Genomic DNA, 23,774 nt, shown 5'->3' on the forward strand with positions numbered 1-23,774 from the left:
ACGAATATTAAAATGACTGAATTCGATATGAATATATTCAAGATAACACCAATAGTAGTACGAATAAAAAAAAATGTGATGTAGCCGTCAATGAGACTAGCATCCATACCAAATAGGAAGCCCACGTCGAGATAAGTATCAATGGAATTTAGATACTGATTGATTGATTGTTGGTTGCTTAACGTCCAGTGGCAAATATTTCATGCATATTCAGGACGAGAACAAGTTCACAATAAATACAATAGTTAGGTTCTGTAATAGATTAAGGGATTAAGGTCGGAGAAATTTAGACTGCCACGGGAAATGAGGGTATATTGGATAGGGACAGAAATTTAGCCTTGCAACAGGTCACCTACGGACCCCTCAAAGAGTTGTTGCAAGGGTTCTTAACGTGCAAAGAGCGTGGCACTCTCTTTACACGAGGCATCGGATTTAACGTCCCCATTCTGACCGGACGTGGCTGCAAATTTGTACATCCCGCACAGCCAAACGGACGCCCCACTTTGACGAGGGTTTTACCGCCGGTCGGAGGAAGAACAATGGTGACCATACTTCTATTCCCCAGTCACCCTTGGGGGGAATTTAGATACTGTCAAAGATACTTGTAAGTCACATCAAATTTATTTACAGATATAATAAAAGACAGACAACGACATGTACTAATAGTTATATATGTGTAATAACTAACCTTCGTTAACCACAAAATGTTGGAGATATATCATATATTAGTGTGACGTGTTCTATAAAATGTAAAGCAATATTACTGAAAGAACCTTTAATTGTTGATTGATAATTCTTCGTAAAATATTTATTCCCAAACTTCCCGCCTGGTTTTTAATTTAAGGCAGATTTTTGAATTGTGTTTGAAGATCTATTTGATAACAGAAAATAAGCACACCTATCAAAACCAACTATTATTGCCGATTTGACGATACATTTGCAGAATGAAGCCTTCAGAAGTTGGTTTAGTAAGAAAATATTAAATGAACCAAGTAGTGCAACAAGATTTGTAGGTGGCTTCTCTTGAAAACTCAAAAGCACCTTGTAATTTTAAATATCATGATATAGAATCGTTTTCATAACAGCGTAGACAACCGTAAAACTTTTGTTTACCTTTAACTTGTTTTCCATTGGCTATCGATAACAATGATTTTATGCTCACTCAGTCCGCCAGAGGCCTTCCAGTGGAGATTTAAAAAATGATCACTTGTTACACATTTCGATACACAAAATGAAACTTTCTTTTCACAAAACTTTAAAAGATTTGTTTTAAGTATATGTAAGAGAATGATAATCCCTTTCTTCATGATTAAGTACGAGCGTTAGCGAGTACTTATCATGAAGTAAGGGATTATCATTCTCTTACAAACTTAGAATATTGTAAAGTGCTCAAGGCTCAAATGATCTCTTGATTGGTTTTACTCAGAATTAGTTTCATTGTCAGTGCAATGTTTATAATTTATGCATGACTTCCTTTTTAGGCATTTCATTTATGGATTAGTTTTAGTGATGTCAGGACTTTCTTATAATTTGGGAGTATTAAATAAAAATGCATTTTATACATTAGGTGACACAACAATACAAAGAAAAAGGTAGGAATTGTATATGTTTCCTGATTGTGAGTATGAATGTAAATCATGTAATATTTTAGTGAGGAATTATCCTTTTTTTATTTACAGTTTAAATCAACAAATACATTTGAGTTACAACTAATTTTATTTCACAGCCAATATTTTGGTCCGGCTTTTTAAATCAAATACTATTTCATTATGTCAGGGGAATGTTCAAATAAAATGATTTTAAAAGATTTAAATATATGTTCAAAAATTAAATTCCTGTTTTATTTTATTTTATTGGAACATTGGAAATAACTCTTTTTTCCCAACCGCTGGTCCAGTAATCAGAGTTTTGGAAAGCTAAAGATTTTGGTTGTTTTTGATTTTAAAACTTTTTTTTTGTATTGCTTTGATATTGTTTAATTTTTTAGTAATTTGAAGTTATTAATATTTTCATAATTAATTAAAGCTACCAATTTTACTGCACCAGTAAACTTCAACTTATTTTGATTTTTTTGTTTGTTTCACAATTCAACAATCACTGTGTGATAAATCCTTTCAATCTGATAAATGTGCTTCAGGGCAGTTGTTACTATTTTATAGAAACTCTTTGTTTTGAACTGTAAATAGACCCAAACAATAGGATAATCCTTTACTAAGAACATGATTTACATTCATTCTTCACAATTAAGAGACATCAAATCCTACAATTTCATTGGTCGAGAGCACTCTGCTATATTCTAAAGCTTATTTAGCACATACTTACAACTTCTCGTCCAATCAAATTGCTTATATTTGCCTTCTAATTTTCATAGTACATACTTTTCCTGTGTACTAAGTAACTACGCATGAATGACCACAAGGGTAAGATTTTATTGTATCGTAATCAAGATATTTAAAACAAAAATTGCCACTGGCTATTTTGAAATAAAATGCTGTGTTCCAAATTAAATTAAATAGTTTGTAATTAGTTTTCACGTTGACTTTTAAATATCCTGCTATTAAAATCTTTGGATCTAAAAAATGTTTTTGACAATTGCAAATTTTATCATTTAAATAAAGGGTAATACATATGGTTCTTTATACCTTGATTAGAGTACAACGATATCTTAAAATTATGATAATGTATCATCCATGCAATTACTTTGTATACAAAAAAGTGTGTACTATGAAACCTTTTGAAGGAAAATTAAAGCAACTTGGTGATAATTTTTTTAAACTTTCTTAAGGAAGGTGATCTGTTTCGTCATGAATTGATTGATTTATTGATTATTGGTTGCTTAATGTCCAGTGGCAAATATTTCATGCATGTTTAGGAAGATGTCATGAATTGAAAAACTGAGATTATGTCTGAAGATAATGTGCCACCTATATATATATATATATAAACATATTCTGATAAATCTTTTAGTTTTGTACTTTGAAATAATAAAAAAAAACACAAAACACAAAACCTATAATCTCTGATCTATTGGTAGTTGCTTTTTAATGCCTATCTGCTAGACTATATCTACGGGGACAAACTATCTATATGTTTCAAATTTATTATAGCTGTAATTTTACTGTGAAATTAAAAAATGTTTTCAAAACATGTAAAGTTTCCACTGCAATTTAATTATTGCCTGCTTTTGGTCAATTTATTTAGTCATCTTACCATATAAGAAGAACATGTATAGTAAAACACCGCTTTATATCAATATACATACTTACACCAGCAGCTACCATCTTTTCATTCTGGAGTGAAGGGCCTTTTGAAATCACATATTTTACAATGATACTAGTGAGTAGATTTACAAAACTTCGTTAATGAGCTCCGTTTTACAAACACCTGTGATACAAGTAGTCAGCCAAAATAAACTATCAATAGACCAATTAAAAGATTACTCGAGTTGTAAATATGTGCTAAATTGGATAGTCTATGAAAAGGTATATACTATGAAATTAAGAGCTCGGGGCAAGCCCCTCGCTCTAAATTTCATAGTATATACCTTTCCATAGACTAACCTAGACTTAGAATGTGAAATAAAACTCACTAATTAATCTAGATATAAACCTTAGTAATTATTATCCATACACAATACAAATATTACTGTAACTGCATGAAGTAAGACACAAATGAATTGTCACCATCCGATAACGGTGTATGAAAAATACAAGACACTTTGTAAGTAATTTATTGTACAAACTTAGTTTATTGAAAAAAAGGGGCGGGGCTATGTTGTTGTTTTTTTTCTACTTGTAATTTGTAAGTGTAAAGCAAAATTCTATCCGGATGAAATATCATCTTGGGGAAAAATGTTACAGAAGTTGTTGTTATTTTTTCATCCGGAGGAAAATATTTCACTGTGATATATTATCCATTGCCGTGAAATTCTATCTGGGAAGTTAAAATATTGAATAATTAATAAAAAAAACTTAATCTTTGCAAATACTATGTACTAACAATAGTGTATTTGAATATAAGCTAAATTAGTAAATAAAAAACCAAATAAATGTATTATAATGGGAAATAATTTCACAGATTATAATTGAAAATAATATCCTGAAATATTAAAGTAAATATCATTCTTTTAAAAGACAAATATCATGAAACATATGAAACAAAACCAGAAGTAATTTCACAGATCTTAATTGTGAAATAATATCATCATCAATTTAATATATAAAGTAAGCAGGATATAATTCTATACCCTCACACCCCCCCCCCCCCCCCCCCCCCCCCCCACCCCCACCCCTTCCCACCGACCCCATTGTGAGGAACGTGGATGTCATTCAATATAATATAAGAATATTTTATTAGTTGATTATTTGATAGAGTAAAAGGTATACATAGATGTGAAAAAGGTAAGAACTGACACGAAGAGAGCACGAAATCTTGATACATGTACATGTAACACGAAAACGAATATCAATACATGTACATGTAGGTCACAGTATGATTTCCTTTTCAGTGTGAATCGACATTTTATACCATCACATACAACAGTTTCATTTTAAAGAATAATAATGTTCAGAGCTGATATCATTAAATAATCCAAAAATACGTTTATTCAATGTAAAAAACTTTAAGTTGATGGGGTTAATTCACAAAATATCTTATTGATTACGAGAATAAGTACTTCTACGTTGTAATCATTTTAAAAGAGTGGCCTACTATTTATCCAATGCATACATGTAGGTTTTGTTTGTGAAGAGTTCCGGATAATTAAAAAATCAATCATTTTATTTTTTTTATTTATTGCATTGATTTTTTTTTACATAAATCGATTCATTCATTCAGATATTTATCAGTTTGTCTTGGCTATTCAAGTCCTACAAACGTCTCACCAGTTTGGTCTTTTTCTTACAAAACTTATATTCTTGTGATGTATTCCTTTGTTGAAGAATGAATGTTGCCCCTTTTTTTTGTCGTTTTTTTTTTGTGTCTCATTGACGTATGAGAAAACCGAACTACCCCTTTCTTCATATTTAAAAACATACGAGTGACATCAATACCAATTCATGACACAAAATAACTAAGTTAAACTTACAACAGAAGAAATATAATGAACATCGCTTTTAATGTCTACTTAATATCGAAGTCAGAATGTGGTCTTTGTAAAGATGTTGTAAATTAATCGAAAACAACAAAAAACAAAATAATTTGAATGTTTATATTGGAAAAGGTAACGTTGTGTAAATCATTACAATTATTTTATTTCAAATGAATATAAAGCTGTTGCATGTTTCCGCTGCGAGCAAATTTTGACTGTTGACCGCATTTTTAAAATTAATTTTCTTGTTGTAATCCTGTTGGAAGCTGCGCTGTGTAGTTTATTTTTCTTTTATTGTTTATTGACAAATATAACCAAGACAGACAAAATATGTTTGAAAGGTTACATGTTAAAATCGAGAATGGAAATGGGGAATGTTTCAAAGAGACAACAACCCGACCAAAGAGTAAACAAAACAGCCGAAGGCCACCAATGGGTCTTCAACACAGCGAGATAACCCTGCACCCGAAGGCGCACTTAAGCTGGCCCTTTAACAAAAATGTGTACTAGTTCAGTGAAAATGGACGTCACACTGAACTCCTAAACAAATAAATGAACTAAAATTAAAAAACATACAAAATGAAGATTAACAAAGGCCAGAGGCTCCTGACTTGGGACAGGAGCAAAAAATGCGGCGGGGTTAAACATGTTTAGTTAGATCTCAACCCTCCCCTATACCTCTAGCCTATGTAGATTAAACAAACACACAGCAATACACCGCTACATATTGTGCCAAAGTCGGGCTGGGGAGGGTGCATGTTATACTGATTTAACCCACTGGATTGTGTGCCTACACCAAGTCTAGCCAGGGAGGGATTGCATGTTAAACTGGATTAGCCCCAGTAAATTTTGAGCCAAACGTCCGGCTATCCGTGTTTTGTGTTGTTCATTGTTGATTAAACGTCTATTTTACTATTTATGGACAGGACTCGATGGTCTTTTTTGTTGTGGTCTTTTAATTTTCCTACCTTTTATCTTTTTATGTATTATTGCCGTATAACAGATCTAAAGCCGTTTAATTACGAAACTATCTGCAATATATTTAATAGTCCTAAACATGCATGACAAATTTGACACTAGACGTTACGCAAACAATGTCTCTAAAGTCACAATTAATTTTTGATACAACTTTATATAAAAATAAGGAGATGTGGTATGATTGCTAATAAGACAACTATCCACCAAAGTTCAAATGAAGTGGATGTAAGCAATTAAAGGCAACCGTACGGCCTTCAACAATGAGAAAAACCCATACCGTATAGTCGGCTACAACAGTCCCCGACATGAAAAATATGAAACAATTCAATTGAGAAAACCAACGGCCTAATCTACAACAAAACAATTAACCGAAAACAAATTTTCTGCTCTTTGGTCGGGTTGTTGTCTCTTTGATACATTCCCCGTTTCAATTCTCAATTTTATTATAGATATAACTGCATATAAAAATAAGAATATGTGGTGTGATACACAATCAGACAAATCCCTTCCAGTGGTCAACAGACGTTAGTAATATAGGTCGCCGTACTACCTTCAACAATAAGCAAAACACACTTTGTATAGCATGAAAGCTTCAAATGGCCTTGTCATGACAAACACGAAAGTTGAGTGGATGCAGAACAGAGCGAGTGAAAAAAACACGGATACCGCATGGAAACTGGCAAATGTTCCGCAATGTTACTTTGGTCAACTCACTAAAAAAAGGAAAATCAAGGTTTGTTTGGACATTTTTATAATGCAAGTCTTGGTTTTAAATTATTTGCGAGTAAGCTTAAGGAGTCAATAACAAATAATTACTCCCAGAAAGACGGGAAAATCCATTAATAAAAGAAAAAATGAATATACGAACTACAGTGCACAGTATATTATATACATATTTTATTTGCGATCATAAAATGTAAGAAGTCGTCCATTACTATGTAAATTGGGTCGATTAAAAAAAAAAGCTGAATATGTTTCTGTTGCCAAGGGTTTTTCACAAGTATAGTAGTTAGCAGAAAAGTTCACCAAACTATACATTTTACCTATTCAAAAACGTAAATGCAAATTTCACAAGGCTTGATCCAAGTAGCTTTGTTACTGTCTAATAACTTACAAGTACGAAAAAGACAGGACAGAAGTATATTTTGTCTATATGTTTTATGTTTTTAAAGTTGATCATGCATTCGTTTTAAAATAAAATTTTGACCAGATAAAAGTTAAAAGATGACATAATTGGACAACCGCAATTGTTAAATCGCTTTGACGTCCGAAAAAAGATATTATATACCTATATGGAGTTATTTTCTTTCAGAACGACAGGTCATTCTTTCGAAGAATCAACCCGGACAATACCATGTTTCAATGAAATATGCTCCAAGGCATAAAATAATGACCTGAGTTAGGTCATTATTTTCCTTGATAAAAATGCAAACTATAATTCACTTCAAAATTATATTCGTCTGAAAGTTGCCGATTTGGGAATTTATTTTTTAAAGTTTAATCTATACTATGATAGGTGTAAACAAATCGTCATTGTCCGCATTTTAATTTCAGAAACAAAAAATGTGAAGTTTTTACTAATTTTTCGCTTCAATACAGAGACATTATTATATATATGTGGGATGAATTTTAATGTAAAACTTTAAAAAAAAAAGAGCCAGATTTAACATATTCGTGTGTAAGATTTTGTAAATCTTGTCGATTCACACTGAAAAGGAAATCATACTGTGACCTACATGTACATGTATTGATATTCGTTTTCGTGTTACATGTACATGTATCAAGATTTCGTGCTCTCTTCGTGTCAGTTCTTACCTTTTTCACATCTATGTATACCTTTTACTCTATCAAATAATCAACTAATAAAATATTCTTATATTATATTGAATGACATCCACGTACCTCACAATGGGGTCGGTGGGAAGGGGTGGGAGGGGGGGGGGGGGGGGGGTGGGGGTGTGAGGGTATAGAATTATATCCTGCTTACTTTATATATTAAATTGATCATGATATTATTTCACAATTAAGATCTGTGAAATTACTTCTGGTTTTGTTTCATATGTTTCATGATATTTGTCTTTTAAAAGAATGATATTTACTTTAATATTTCAGGATATTATTTTCAATTATAATCTGTGAAATTATTTCCCATTATAATACATTTATTTGGTTTTTTATTTACTAATTTAGCTTATATTCAAATACACTATTGTTAGTACATAGTATTTGCAAAGATTAAGTTTTTTTTATTAATTATTCAATATTTTACTTCCCAGATAGAATTTCACGGCAATGGATAATATATCACAGTGAAATATTTTCCTCCGGATGAAAAAATAACAACAACTTCTGTAACATTTTTCCCCAAGATGATATTTCATCCGGATAGAATTTTGCTTTACACTTACAAATTACAAGTAGAAAAAAAACAACAACATAGCCCCGCCCCTTTTTTTCAATAAACTAAGTTTGTACAATAAATTACTTACAAAGTGTCTTGTATTTTTCATACACCGTTATCGGATGGTAACAATTCATTTGTGTCTTACTTCATGCAGTTACAGTAATATTTGTATTGTGTATGGATAATAATTACTAAGGTTTATATCTAGATTAATTAGTGAGTTTTATTTCACATTCTAAATAAGCTTTAGAATATAGCAAAGTGCTCTCGACCAATGAAATTGTATGATTTGATGTCTTTTAATTGTGAAGAATGAATGTAAATCATGTTCTTAGTAAAGGATTATCCTATTGTTTGGGTCTATTTACAGTTCAAAACAAAGAGTTTCTATAAAATAGTAACAACTGCCCTGAAGCACATTTATCAGATTGAAAGGATTTATCACACAGTGATTGTTGAATTGTGAAACAAACAAAAAAATCAAAATAAGTTGAAGTTTACTGGTGCAGTAAAATTGGTAGCTTTAATTAATTATGAAAATATTAATAACTTCAAATTACTAAAAAATTAAACAATATCAAAGCAATACAAAAAAAAAGTTTTAAAATCAAAAACAACCAAAATCTTTAGCTTTCCAAAACTCTGATTACTGGACCAGCGGTTGGGAAAAAAGAGTTATTTCCAATGTTCCAATAAAATAAAATAAAACAGGAATTTAATTTTTGAATATATTTAAATCTTTTAAAATCATTTTATTTGAACATTCCCCTGACATAATGAAATAGTATTTGATTTAAAAAGCCGGACCAAAATATTGGCTGTGAAATAAAATTAGTTGTAACTCAAATGTATTTGTTGATTTAAACTGTAAATAAAAAAAGGATAATTCCTCACTAAAATATTACATGATTTACATTCATACTCACAATCAGGAAACATATACAATTCCTACCTTTTTCTTTGTATTGTTGTGTCACCTAATGTCTAAAATGCATTTTTATTTAATACTCCCAAATTATAAGAAAGTCCTGACATCACTAAAACTAATCCATAAATGAAATGCCTAAAAAGGAAGTCATGCATAAATTATAAACATTGCACTGACAATGAAACTAATTCTGAGTAAAACCAATCAAGAGATCATTTGAGCCTTGAGCACTTTACAATATTCTAAGTTTGTAAGAGAATGATAATCCCTTACTTCATGATAAGTACTCGCTAACGCTCGTACTTAATCATGAAGAAAGGGATTATCATTCTCTCACATATACGTAGGGCGTATTAAAACCTGAACGCATTAGAAAGGAATATCCCACTTTAGTGTGGTCGGTAAAATATGATGCTAAATTTTGCAAATCTTTATAAAAATTAATATTTTTTACGGTATATAAGTCAGATAATGCATATTTTAAGGTTTTTCTTGTCGTAGAAAAAACCTCGGGGTGTCAGGATTGCCCAAAGAAAGACCTCCCTACGGTCGGTCTTTCATTTGATCAATCCTGACACCCCTCGGTGTGTTCTACGACAAGAAAAACCTTAAAATATGCATTATCTATAACATAATCAACACAAGCATTGTAACTTTTAAAGCCAGTTAAATCCTTTTTTGCTGAAAGAACGTGCGATATCATAAAAATTGAGTATCAAAACATAACAAAAACAAAAGTAAAGAACGTTTAAGTATTCAATATAAATCAAAACACAAAGGTTATTCCTGATTAGTTTTTCGAATTATTTTATTTAGGCGTTGAGACCCTTTGGTGACCCCACAGTTTAATTGTCTATAATAAATACGTCGTGATAGTGGGCGTTACAGACGAACGTTCACCTAATCTGACCCAGTCAATGGGATATTTTAGCGCGCCAATCAATGGTCTCGGCTACACTGTTATGCACATAATTCTATTAATAAAGTCCTATTACATAATTATTTAAACAATTATTAATATCTTAACATCTGTCAGGTCCATCTCATTATTCGTAAGGAAAAGGTGCTATAGTAAGTCTGCTTCTTAGCGTTGTTGTCAGTTTGTCGTAGACTTATAAACTTGAATATCCCTTTGGTATCTACCTCCTCGCTTTTAAACCTATAAATCTACAGATAAAGTCGTTAAGCAACCAAAATTGATCAAAATGCAATGATTAAAATACTTTGTATAATATCTATGGTTTTATTAACTCTTTAATGTTTTGAATATCAAATATTTAACCTCTCGCATCACTCAAGGTGCATTAATTGTCAAAATGTGCAACTGGTGTATTAAAATTTGTACCATTTATGTTATTCCATGGAGACTTATCATCTTTATGTAGCACTATTTACGCAGACATTCATTTGAAATATATATCTTTTAGTTCATACGAACATTGTTTGTCTTTCTTTTAAAATTCTACTTGATGTGAACGACTATTTACATTAAGTTCTTCACTCCTTGTTTAAAAGAGTTTTTTTTTCTTGTGGGTTGTTATGAATATTTGTGTCTATGATGTTGCCTTTCTTTTCTGTATTTTTTTTTCTCTATATGTATGTTCTTTTTTTTTCTGCTGATCATTTCTTTCTACACAAAGTTGTTATGACTTTGTGTGGTATAGATATTGACTGTTATCAATTTGGGTGTCGTTTTGCTGTGTTACTTATAAATGCATTCAAACGGGAAGCTGCTTTTTATTGCCAATCAAACTACATTTATCTCAAATATCAATTAATATGTATTGTTAGTCCGAACTGAAACATTTATTGTTATTGTTTTAGATGGTACAACAAAAGAGGATCATCATACTTTTTATGCTTCAAATGAAAGCAATGCAATGAATAGTGGAACTGTTTTATACAATGGGACATTTTTGCCTACAGAGATCAACTTTGAAGCCGTTTTTAAATTCCTAACTTACGTACCTCCAGTTCAGATTCCATTTACTGAACTTGAACTATGTGAAATTGGGATAATCGGTGAGTGCTTTTTAGAAGGGCATAACACAAAGATTTGAAATGACTGTACGGGACGGGTGGGTGTGTCCCATAGATAAAAGTATTTATACAGATTAACACACTGGTGTCTATATTACTGGTACATTCTAAAATCTGTTAACCCTGGTATTGAGTTGCAAACTATTTATTACTGGTAGCGTAGCTGGTAAGGCAGCTGAGGCACTGGTTTAAATATGGTAGCTCAGAAACTCATTAATATTGACTTACTTATTACATGTACAACAGGTAACAAGATTGAATTAAGGATGTACACCTCTGAGAAGCCAAAAATGTTTAGAATTAAACTTTTTTTCTTAACCTGATTTTTGGGTTTATATGACTGTAAAAAAATAATTGGTGAAGAAAAAATAATATGGTGGTGCACTTCTTTTTTCGCTACAGCCATTTGAAAGTACCCAATTTTGATGATTTCCCCATTTTTCATAAATTTTTACCCATTTTTTGGGCTATTATCATGAAAAAAATCACAGTTTCACATTTAAACATTTTTCATACTTTCACTAAAGATGCAGTGGACCAATCTGAATAAATTTAACTTAAAAAAACTATGGGTAGGTGTTAATATAAGAAAGTTTTATAAAATTTTGTTGCTTTGTCGTGACAAATTTACCATGTTGTCAATTTTGTCAATTTGGGATTTTTCTCTTTTTTTAGAACAAAAAGCATATTATTTCAACTTCTTTGTTATAAATGATTGAAAAAATACATATCTAAGAAATTTGAAAAGAAAAAATTGATATGGGATGAACATGTATCTGGTAAAATCATTTCTTGTACCCCTCACCCATTTTCTCAACATTTTGACACTTGACTGGTTATAAAATTTGAAAATTTTATTACTCAAAAACTACTTTTGTAAATACACAATTTTTCCACAGAGTTAAGTTTGATTATAATATTTTTTAAATTCATTGATATTTTCCACTTCTATCACATGTTTTGGAAATAATTCAAGAACGAGATTTCAACGAGACTGAAACGTCAGAAGAATACATCCTTAAGCTTTACAATTTATTATATAAACCTTAACAATATCAATGGTTTATATCCATCTGCGAAAAGGAAATTCGGACATAAAATTGAAACGTTCAAGAAACCTTACTATTTTTTTTAACCTCTACATAAAGTTTTGGCTAGATTGCAGACAAAAGTCTAACATATATTTAAAATTTAGTTATGCATGTCATATGTTAAGAAATATAACACAAATGACATTTATTATTTTGTTTCGGGCCGAGAAAACGATGCTCCTGAAATTGCTTCTACAAAAATTAAAACGCGACAGTGAGGGTTGTACTTTTATGTGTTTGAGGGTTATGCCATCCCTATGTTGGATATATTTCTGCTAAAGTGTTTAGGTAAATGAAAAAGCACGTTAAATAACTATGGCAATTATTCCTCATAAACCATAGGTGGCATATATGAAGCAAAGGTTCCCCCTCTATTCAAAACACAATTATTCGAAATTCTTACTCTTCATCCACGTCCACTTAAATTGTAGAACCTACTTATTAGTAATTTGTTATGTTATGTCTCATCGGACATTCATTTAACGAATTCAATCAATCAAATTAACTGAAACCGTATAGGAACTGAATAGTACAGTTTTCAATCGGAAGCAAGAGTGATCAGCGACATCACAATCTAAAAGCAGAACTTATCCGCGGCATTAAAATGTGGAAGTAGGACTTATCAAGCCGACTTTCGATAGAGCAACTAAGCGTAAAAATATTTAAGGGATACAAGAATTATCAGAATTAGAAAGATCAACAGATAATCAGTTTAAATATGTATAGATATCGTAACAATATCTACCGTTTAACTCAGTGGAAAGCTCTTATGTTCGTGTGCCTGCTCCCTCGCCAACAAAGGTTTGCATTGTAACTCACGACTGGTTATTTTACGATGTCACTGTGTACAAACAACGCTATTCTATTCAAGACTTTCTCAATTACGTCAAAACCTCTAATCTTTAATAAAATTTCATATAGTATTAAAGTGATAGCGTCCTTTTTTTTAACTTGCTAATTCTGTGCTATATAAACCTGAATTCGGTACAAAATATCATCAGTTTGACGATCTTATTTGTCATTGAATACTTCATCCTTCTAAAAACCGATCTTATTTCGGTCATTTGCCTAATTTGGACTACATTACTTTAAAAATATTTTGCAATCAGAAGGTAAGATCAATATTCTTTTTGATTCCCTTTTTAATTAAAACGCCCTTCATTTATTCCTTCTTTCTTTTACCGAATGGGTCCCAAATCGTCTTAAAACTTAGATTAAAAATATTGCAATTAAATGGGTATTTTAAGCATGTGACCAATCAAATGTATCCTTTACTCCAGCTTGACTGAAATATGATTTTAAAAATACTTACCACAAATAAATATTATTAGTTACACAGTGTGCTAGGGACCTAATACGATATATATGGGGTCAGTAAATTCCATATTGGCTGAGCTTCGCTCTCTCCTCATATGGAATATACTTCCCCTTAGCACACACTTACAACTTCTCGTCCAATCAAATTGCTAGAATTTGCCTTCTAATTTTCATAGTACATACTTTTTCCGTGTACTAAGTTACTACGCATGAATGACCACAAGGGTAAGATTTCATTGTATCGTAATCACGATATTAAAACAAAAATTGCCACTGGCTATTTTGAAATAAAATGATGCGTTCCAAATTAAATTAAATAGTTGGTAATATAGTTTTCACATTGATTTTTAAATATCCTGCTATTAAAATCTTTGGATCTAAAAAATGTTTTTGACGATTGCAAGTTTCTTTCATTTAAATAAAGAGTAACAAATATGGTTCTTTATACCTTGATTAGAGTACAACGCCATCTTAAAATTATGATAATTTATCATCCATGCAATTACTTCGTACACAAAAAAGTATGTACTATGAAACCCTGTGAAAGGAAATTAAGGCAACTTGATCTACTTCGTCATGAATTGATTGATTGATTGATTATTGGTTGCTTAATGTCCAGTGGCAAATATTTCATGCATGTTTAGGACGATGTCATGAATTGAAAAACCTAAAAATGTTTTCAAGACATGTAAAGCTTCCACTGCAGTTTAATTATTGCCTGCTTTTGGTCAATTTATTTTGTCATCTTACCATGTAAGGAAGTACAGTAAACATAGTATAGTATAATAAAACTCCGCTTTATACCAATAAACATACTTACACCAGCAGCTACCATATTTTAATTCATTCTGGAGTCAAGGGCCTTTTGAAATCACATATTTTACAATGATACTAGTGAGTAGATTTACAACTTCGTTAATGAGCTCCGTTGTACAAACACCTGTGATACAAGTAGTGAGCCAAAATAAACTATCAATAGATCAATTAAAAGGTCACTCGAGTTGTAAATATGTGCTTAATTGGATAGTCTATGAAAAGGTATATACTATGTAATTAAGAGCCCGGGGCAAGCCTCTCGCTCTAAATTTCATAGTATATACCTTTTCATAGACTAACCTAGACAAATATATCGTATAAGGTCACTAGCACACTTTGTAACGAATTTATCTTACCGACTATCTTAACATGTGGCAATTAGACTAGTGGCCTATCAAAATGACCAAGTCTTCAATATTAAGAACCTACTTCCATTGGTCTATTAAAAAAACAACTGTCAACAATAACATTTTATTAGCTTTTAATGTGTTTTCTGCATTTATTCTCAATCGTCATTATCAATTTCTTCATCTGTTTCCCGGCGGAAACGTTTCTGATGTTTCCTCAACGACGTGTTGTTTTTATAATGGGACGTAACACCACAACTAACCGAATATTAAAATAAAACACGCCAACTAACCCCATATTACATATGCACGGTCTCCACGCGTTCGCTTAACCAATGATACTCCTACAAATGCATGGGAGGTAAGACAATTTACTTTTCCAACCACTTTTTATTTTTCATATATATTAAAAACATGTCCTCTCTTTTTAAAAGTTTTGTTTTCATTTAAAACTTGTTTTTCATAATCAGAAGTGTTTTTAACACGAACACATCAACCTCAATATTATTGGCAATTTTTACATTATTCAGTAGATCCTACTGCTTAACATATTTTAGATCGCACACAGGACGTGGTACTCAAAAATATTGACAATGACGCCACGTAATAATGAATCATTGTAACATGAATGGTAATTTTTCTTTTGATCTTCAAGTGAGTTAACTTCGGTTATTTTTAGAGGAGTGCGTTAACTGAATGATTTTTAAGTTATTGCACTCTGCAATCCCGCCGTTGACCGCATCTCGTTGGAATAGCAAAAAATGGGAGGGGCTTAAACCAGTGTTCTTACTTCCATCTCTGAAGTTGTTAATGCACAGTCCGACTCCGCCTCCTTCGAGAAGTAAATAATGGAAAAATGAAACAAAATGTAATAGAAATGACTATACATTTTCCTACTGTTATTTTAGTTTGATTCCTGTTTTATCTTGTCGAAATTATTAATATCATAAAAAAATATATGTCACTGGATGTTTAGTAATTTTCTCCATTTTATAAAGGTCTATCTCCGTGAATTGATCATGCTTCAAATATTTGTCCTTGGACCTTACTCGCAATCAACAATATTTCAAATCAATTAATCGATCTTTGTATAGTTGTTTGGAATGGAAAAACAGTATTAATGAATTTCATATATTGGTATTGGAAAATATTTCCTTCTTAATACAACGTTAAAACTCCTTTGAAACTACACGTCCCTTTCGGGTTTGAAGGCAAATAAACATCGAATAAAATTGTCCATCTACCCCCACCCTTCAAGAATTTTCGGGGAGAAAAAAACTATTCAATAACACATAAATGGCTATCGAGTATGAATCCATATAAATGTACCTGTATCTGAATATACAAATCCAATTGTCATCTGCTGCGTGTGTACATTTTCTGAAAATCAAATACAGTATCACGCCATTGATTGACATATTGAAAAGTACAGTAAAGTTTTATTGGTCAGCATTTAACCTTTGACATGTGTCATAGCCCATTAATGTTACAAATCATATATAGACACGCCTTACACATTAACATATTTAATCCACTCAAAACTGCGCTTTTCGTGAATTGAATACGTTAATTCGTGAAAGGCGTGCTATATATATAACTTTTCACATTTTCCATGTCCATCAAAACAATTTATCAATGAAATACACGCAATGTCATTTATACAACCGAACAACTATGAGAGCAAATTTGTGTACGCGTTAAAAGAGTTATTTTGATTACTTCGTGGAATTTTTGAAAATTACTTAATCTGTTCGCATTTCAGCACGCTCTGTCTGGTTAGCTTTAAAGTTTTCTGAATAATTCATGATCATTAAACACAAAAAGTTCAACTTTTTATACGGATTAAGTAGATAATAAATAGCTAATAAAGAAGCTATTAAGATGTTGTATAAATTGAGAAGTTGATTTGATAACATAATTGTTTTGATTGTACATGTATTCTTACTTTTTAGGTTGTCCTCCTACACACTATGGGCCTTTGTGTAATACAACGTGCCCACAAAATTGTAATGGCCCATGTGACCTTGATGTCGGGCATTGTATATTTGGTTGTTTAAATGGGTGGACTGGGACTACATGTGAACAAGGTGAAAACCTAGTTGTTTGTATTAATCATACATTTTTTATCGTTTTGATCAAAACAGATTATATATGTATAAAAAAGAAGATGTGGAATGAGTGCAAATGAGACAACTCTCCACAAGAGACCAAATGACACAGAAATTAACAACTATAGGTCACCATATACGGCCTTCAACAATATATGTATATATATATATATATATATATATATATAGATTGCCTAACAATGTAATTTTAACACACTATTTAGTATGTAAATATAAGAATGTTTTAAATATTTACAAAATGATGAAAATAAACGCAATATTTCGCTAGACTAACTAGCTTTATCAAGCGTGCATCTATCCAGGTGAAATCGGATGTAGACGATAAGAAACTTTTGCAGCTCAATGTATATGTTGCACTTGAATTTAGCTGCCTTGAAAATAATACATAATTTGGATGAAGTTCAAGATTTTTACAAAATTGGTAGTTGAAGTTAGCATCGTCCATTGGCCAATATTACAGGATAAAAAGGACGATGCTGTGTACTAAATATTCTTTATCTTTCCTGTATCTTTTCTCATCTTTTTCGTTAAGACCATCAGGTTCTAAAGTGTGGAGTTGGTGGATCCAAAAATTTTCTCTTCTCCTTCTCGCCGTGGTGTCCCACTCGGTGTTGACTTCTATGATTTGGAAGGTAACATTATCAAAAGAATGTTTCGTTGAACGAAGATGTCTTGTGAGAGGACAGTTTTTGTTGGTTTTGTACCATGAACGATGGTTATTGAGCCGAATATTAAATTTGTCCATTGTTTCTCCCACATACTGAATGCCACATGTGTCACATGTTAATATATAAATTGAGTTCTCCGTTTTACAGTTGGAATTTGAGTAGATGGTATAATTTTGTTTAGTAACGGAGCTGATGAAAGAACTGCTTGTACTGGCAGCTTTACAACACAAGCAGTTCCTTCGACCACATTGTTTGTAGCAACCGGGAGATTGAGTAGGCTGCTTTGCTAATACAGATGTCACTAATTTGTCACGGATGTTTTAGGTCTTCTGAAGGCCATGACTGGTGGTGAGGAAAATACTTTTTTAAGATTTGAATCATTTTCTATAATTTTCCAATGCTTCTGAACAATGGGAGACACATTTTTAAAATCAGGATGGTAAGTGAGTACAAGGGGTGTTCTGTTAGCTGCTTTATTCTTATCTTTGTACTCTAGAAGTTCTTGGCGACTAGTTTTGTTTGCTCTTTCGAAAGCCTATCAATGATGTTGTTATTGTATCCTCGAAAAACTAGATGTTTACGTAGTTGTCCAAGTCTAGCATTTTGCGTATTTTCAGTAGAGCATATTCTCTTGATTCGCAATGCCTGGCTGAATGGGATGCCACGGGAGCAGTGTTTAGGATGGCAACTTTTAGGAGAAAGGAATTGATGTTTGTCCGTTTGTTTGGTATGAAGGTCCGTTATAATGGTTCCGTTCTTGATGTAACTCGTAGTGTCGAGGAAGTTTATTTTCTCCATAGATGATTCATATGTAAATTTTATTGAATGGTGGAAAGAGTTACAGTATCGTAGAAATTCATTAAGATGTTCTTGTGAATCTGTCCATTTGAAATCAATATCGTCAATGAATCGGAACCATGATAAGGGCTGGTATGGAGCACTAGCCAAGAGGCGTTTTTCAAGTTGGCCCATAAATATGTTGGCATATGACGGGGCCATTTTTGTGCCCATACTAGTACCGTCTATCTGGAGATAATGTTTTTCATTGAAAGATAAGTTGTTGTTCTCTAGCACTAGTTTCAGAAGTGTAACAAGGCACTCAGTTGGAGGATTTTTTTCACTACGAGTGTTCCATACCTCTTCACACGCTGCTATTCCTTCGTCTTGTGGAATGTTGGTATATAAAGAAGACACGTCCATGGATGCAAGTATAGTACTGCTTGGTAGAGGATTGAGGCTTTCCATTTTCTTTAGATAATCAGTCGTATCTTGGATGTAAGAGGGTAGTTCTTTCACACGAGGTCTTAGATGATGGTCTAAAAATTCTGATATCGTTTCAGTAGGATGACTATTTGCTGAAACAATTGGTCGACCTGGATTGCCCGTTTTATGTATTTTAGGCAACATATAGAATCTTCCGGCCTTTGCTTCGTTCTCAAGAGGTCGGAGATAATCAAAGGTGTCATTGTCTATATGCTTTTTGTCGAACATCTGTTGAAGGATGGTGTTGATCTTTCGAATATTATTTAGTGTTGAATCTGTGGTTAATTGTTTATAAAAAATGGAGTTTGAAAGTTGGCGATTTCCCTCTGCTATGTAATCTGTTTTATTCATGACAACCACAGCGCCCCCTTTGTCAGCAGGTTTTATTACGATATCCTCTTGATCTTTTAACGCTTTCAAAGCAATGCTTTCTGACTTGGATAAATTATAATTTCTTGTATTTGTTATACAGGACTTTATATCAGACCTCACGTAGTTAATGAATGACTCCAAGTTATCATTTTTACTCTTAGGTGGTTTCAATGAACTTTTTTTCTTAAATTTTGGGATGGGCGTGACTTCTTCATTGATGTCAGTATCTGAATCTGTTAATCCAGCTTCTTCCAGGTTTTTCTTGCCCCTATTGTAGAAAAAATCTTTCAAGCGTAAACGTCTAGCGAATTGGTCTAAGTCCTCGTCTAGCTGAAAGTTATTTACATTTGATGGGATAGGACAGAAGTTTAAACCTTTACTTAAAAGAGATTCTTCAGCACGTGTAAGTTCTTTAGATGACAAATTTACAACAATGCTTTCAGTTTTTTGTTTCCGTCTTTTGAATTTTCTTTTTCTAGGGACCTTATGGTTTGTTGTATTGATATCATTCATATCCTGATTTAAATAGACAGTGTGAATTTTATCTCTTTGAAATTTATTCCTTTGTTTTTCTTTATGTTTGGATAGTTCAATTTTTTCAATATCTGCGAGGCGACGTTTAATTATTGGTAAATCGTCACGTGAAATGTTACTATTGTTGATGATATCTGATATTTCATTTACAATTTGTTTGTAATTTGTGGTTGTAAAAGAAAGTAACAGTTGAAGTAGCTGGATTGAACAGTTAAACAGAATTTCATTCCAACGGCTCATGAATCTTTTGGATTTATGTCCCGGTGCCTGGGGACTCACTTTGATGTTTAAACCTTTTGGTACAGTTCTACTTTGAATATATTTTTTTAAGTTTGATAAATGATGTTCAGTTTGTAGTTTCTTTTTAGTTAAAGATCTTAATTTCTTGAAATGCAGTGCGCTATCCATGTTGTAAAGATAGCGATAGATTTGAATGGATTACACAAACATTTGTGAAATGCGTGCTACTGAAGATAATAATATAAGTGCCTATAAATAGCAGCACATGACATACAAATCTATGGGAGTGTGGATTAATCAGTACAGAGATTAATTCAATTACACAAATAAAATTATAGATTGCCTAACAATGTAATTTTAACACACTATTTAGTATGTAAATATAAGAATGTTTAAAATATTTACAAAATGATGAAAATAAACGCAATATTTCGCTAGACTAACTAGCTTTATCAAGCGTGCATCTATCCAGGTGAAATCGGATGTAGACGATAAGAAACTTTTGCAGCTCAATGTATATGTTGCACTTGAATTTAGCTGCCTTGAAAATAATACATAATTTGGATGAAGTTCAAGATTTTTACAAAATTGGTAGTTGAAGTTAGCATCGTCCATTGGCCAATATTACAGGATAAAAAGGACGATGCTGTGTACTAAATTATTCTTTATCTTTCCTGTATCTTTTCTCATCTTTTTCGTTAAGACCATCAGGTTCTAAAGTGTGGAGTTGGTGGATCCCAAAATTTTCTCTTCTCCTTCTCGCCGTGGTGTCCCACTCGGTGTTGACTTCTATGATTTGGAAGGTAACATTATCAAAAGAATGTTTCGTTGAACGAAGATGTCTTGTGAGAGGACAGTTTTTGTTGGTTTTGTACCATGAACGATGGTTATTGAGCCGAATATTAAATTTGTCCATTGTTTCTCCCACATACTGAATGCCACATGTGTCACATGTTAATATATAAATTGAGTTCTCCGTTTTACAGTTGGAATTTGAGTAGATGGTATAATTTTGTTTAGTAACGGAGCTGATGAAAGAACTGCTTGTACTGGCAGCTTTACAACACAAGCAGTTCCTTCGACCACATTGTTTGTAGCAACCGGGAGATTGAGTAGGCTGCTTTGCTAATACAGATGTCACTAATTTGTCACGGATGTTTTTAGGTCTTCTAAAGGCCATGACTGGTGGTGAGGAAAATACTTTTTTAAGATTTGAATCATTTTCTATAATTTTCCAATGCTTCTGAACAATGGAAGACACATTTTTAAAATCACGCCCATCCCAAAATTTAAGAAAAAAAGTTCATGGAAACCACCTAAGAGTAAAAATGATAACTTGGAGTCATTCATTAACTACGTGAGGTCTGATATAAAGTCCTGTATAACAAATACAAGAAATTATAATTTATCCAAGTCAGAAAGCATTGCTTTGAAAGCGTTAAAAGATCAAGAGGATATCGTAATAAAACCTGCTGACAAAGGGGGCGCTGTGGTTGTCATGAATAAAACAGATTACATAGCAGAGGGAAATCGCCAACTTTCAAACTCCATTTTTTATAAACAATTAACCACAGATCCAACACTAAATAATATTCGAAAGATCAACACCATCCTTCAAGAGATGTTCGACAAAAAGCATATAGACAATGACACCTTTGATTATCTCCGACCTTTTGAGAACGAAGCAAAGGCCGGAAGATTCTATATGTTGCCTAAAATACATAAAACGGGCAATCCAGGTCGACCAATTGTTTCAGCAAATAGTCATCCTACTGAAAAGATATCAGAATTTTTAGACCATCATCTAAGACCTCATGTGAAAGAACTACCCTCTTACATCCAAGATACGACTGATTATCTAAAGAAAATGGAAAGCCTCTATCCTCTACCAAGCAATACTATACTTGCATCCATGGACGTGTCTTCTCTATATACCAACATTCCACAAGACGAAGGAATAGCAGCGTGTGAAGAGGTATGGAACACTCGTAGTGAAAAAAATCCTCCAACTGAGTGCCTTGTTACACTTCTGAAACTAGTGCTAGAGAACAACAACTTCTCTTTCAATGAAAAACATTATCTCCAGATAGACGGTACTAGTATGGGCACAAAAATGGCCCCGTCATATGCCAACATATTTATGGGCCAACTTGAAAAACGCCTCTTGGCTAGTGCTCCATACCAGCCCTTATCATGGTTCCGATTCATTGATGATATTGATTTCAAATGGACAGATTCACAAGAACATCTTAATGAATTTCTAGGACACTGTAACTCTTTCCACCATTCAATAAAATTTACATATGAATCATCTATGGAGAAAATAAACTTCCTCGACACTACGAGTTACATCAAGAACGGAATCATTATAACGGACCTTCATACCAAACAAACGGACAAACATCAATTCCTTTCTCCTAAAAGTTGCCATCCTAAACACTGCTCCCGTGGCATCCCATTCAGCCAGGCATTGCGAATCAAGAGAATATGCTCTACTGAAAATACGCAAAATGCTAGACTTGGACAACTACGTAAACATCTAGTTTTTCGAGGATACAATAACAACATCATTGATAGCGCTTTCGAAAGAGCAAACAAAACTAGTCGCCAAGAACTTCTAGAGTACAAAGATAAGAATAAAGCAGCTAACAGAACACCCCTTGTACTCACTTACCATCCTGATTTTAAAAATGTATCTTCCATTGTTCAGAAGCATTGGAAAATTATAGAAAATGATTCAAATCTTAAAAAAGTATTTTCCTCACCACCAGTCATGGCCTTCAGAAGACCTAAAAACATCCGTGACAAATTAGTGACATCTGTATTAGCAAAGCAGCCTACTCAATCTCCCGGTTGCTACAAACAATGTGGTCGAAGGAACTGCTTGTGTTGTAAAGCTGCCAGTACAAGCAGTTCTTTCATCAGCTCCGTTACTAAACAAAATTATACCATCTACTCAAATTCCAACTGTAAAACGGAGAACTCAATTTATATATTAATATGTGACACATGTGGCATTCAGTATGTGGGAGAAACAATGGACAAATTTAATATTCGGCTCAATAACCATCGTTCATGGTACAAAACCAACAAAAACTGTCCTCTCACAAGACATCTTCGTTCAACGAAACATTCTTTTGATAATGTTACCTTCCAAATCATAGAAGTCAACACCGAGTGGGACACCACGGCGAGAAGGAGAAGAGAAAATTTTTGGATCCACCAACTCCACACTTTAGAACCTGATGGTCTTAACGAAAAAGATGAGAAAAGATACAGGAAAGATAAAGAATAATTTAGTACACAGCATCGTCCTTTTTATCCTGTAATATTGGCCAATGGACGTTGCTAACTTCAACTACCAATTTTGTAAAAATCTTGAACTTCATCCAAATTATGTATTATTTTCAAGGCAGCTAAATTCAAGTGCAACATATACATTGAGCTGCAAAAGTTTCTTATCATCTACATCCGATTTCACCTAGTCTAGCGAAATATTGCGTTTATTTTCATCATTTTGTAAATATTTTAAACATTCTTATATTTACATACTAAATA

General features: G+C 32.6%; 1 protein-coding gene and 1 long non-coding RNA gene across 2 annotated transcripts in view; one reads left to right on the forward strand and one right to left on the reverse strand.

The window, feature by feature from the left end:
• Positions 1-23,774, forward strand: part of LOC127724568 (receptor-type tyrosine-protein phosphatase T-like) — a 147,500-nt gene that overhangs the window by 63,405 nt on the left and 60,321 nt on the right. The window contains exons 7-8 of the mRNA XM_052231558.1: positions 11,224-11,421; positions 16,963-17,097. Coding sequence (XP_052087518.1) covers positions 11,224-11,421; positions 16,963-17,097 — 333 coding nt within the window. The remainder of the gene's footprint in view (positions 1-11,223; positions 11,422-16,962; positions 17,098-23,774) is intronic.
• Positions 1-23,774, reverse strand: part of LOC127724622 (uncharacterized) — a 311,306-nt gene that overhangs the window by 39,941 nt on the left and 247,591 nt on the right. The gene's annotated exons all lie outside the window — the stretch shown is intronic.

Source organism: Mytilus californianus, unplaced genomic scaffold (genome assembly GCF_021869535.1).
Source record: "Mytilus californianus isolate M0D057914Y unplaced genomic scaffold, xbMytCali1.0.p SCAF_1, whole genome shotgun sequence".
NCBI classification, from domain to species: Eukaryota; Metazoa; Mollusca; class Bivalvia; order Mytilida; family Mytilidae; genus Mytilus; species Mytilus californianus.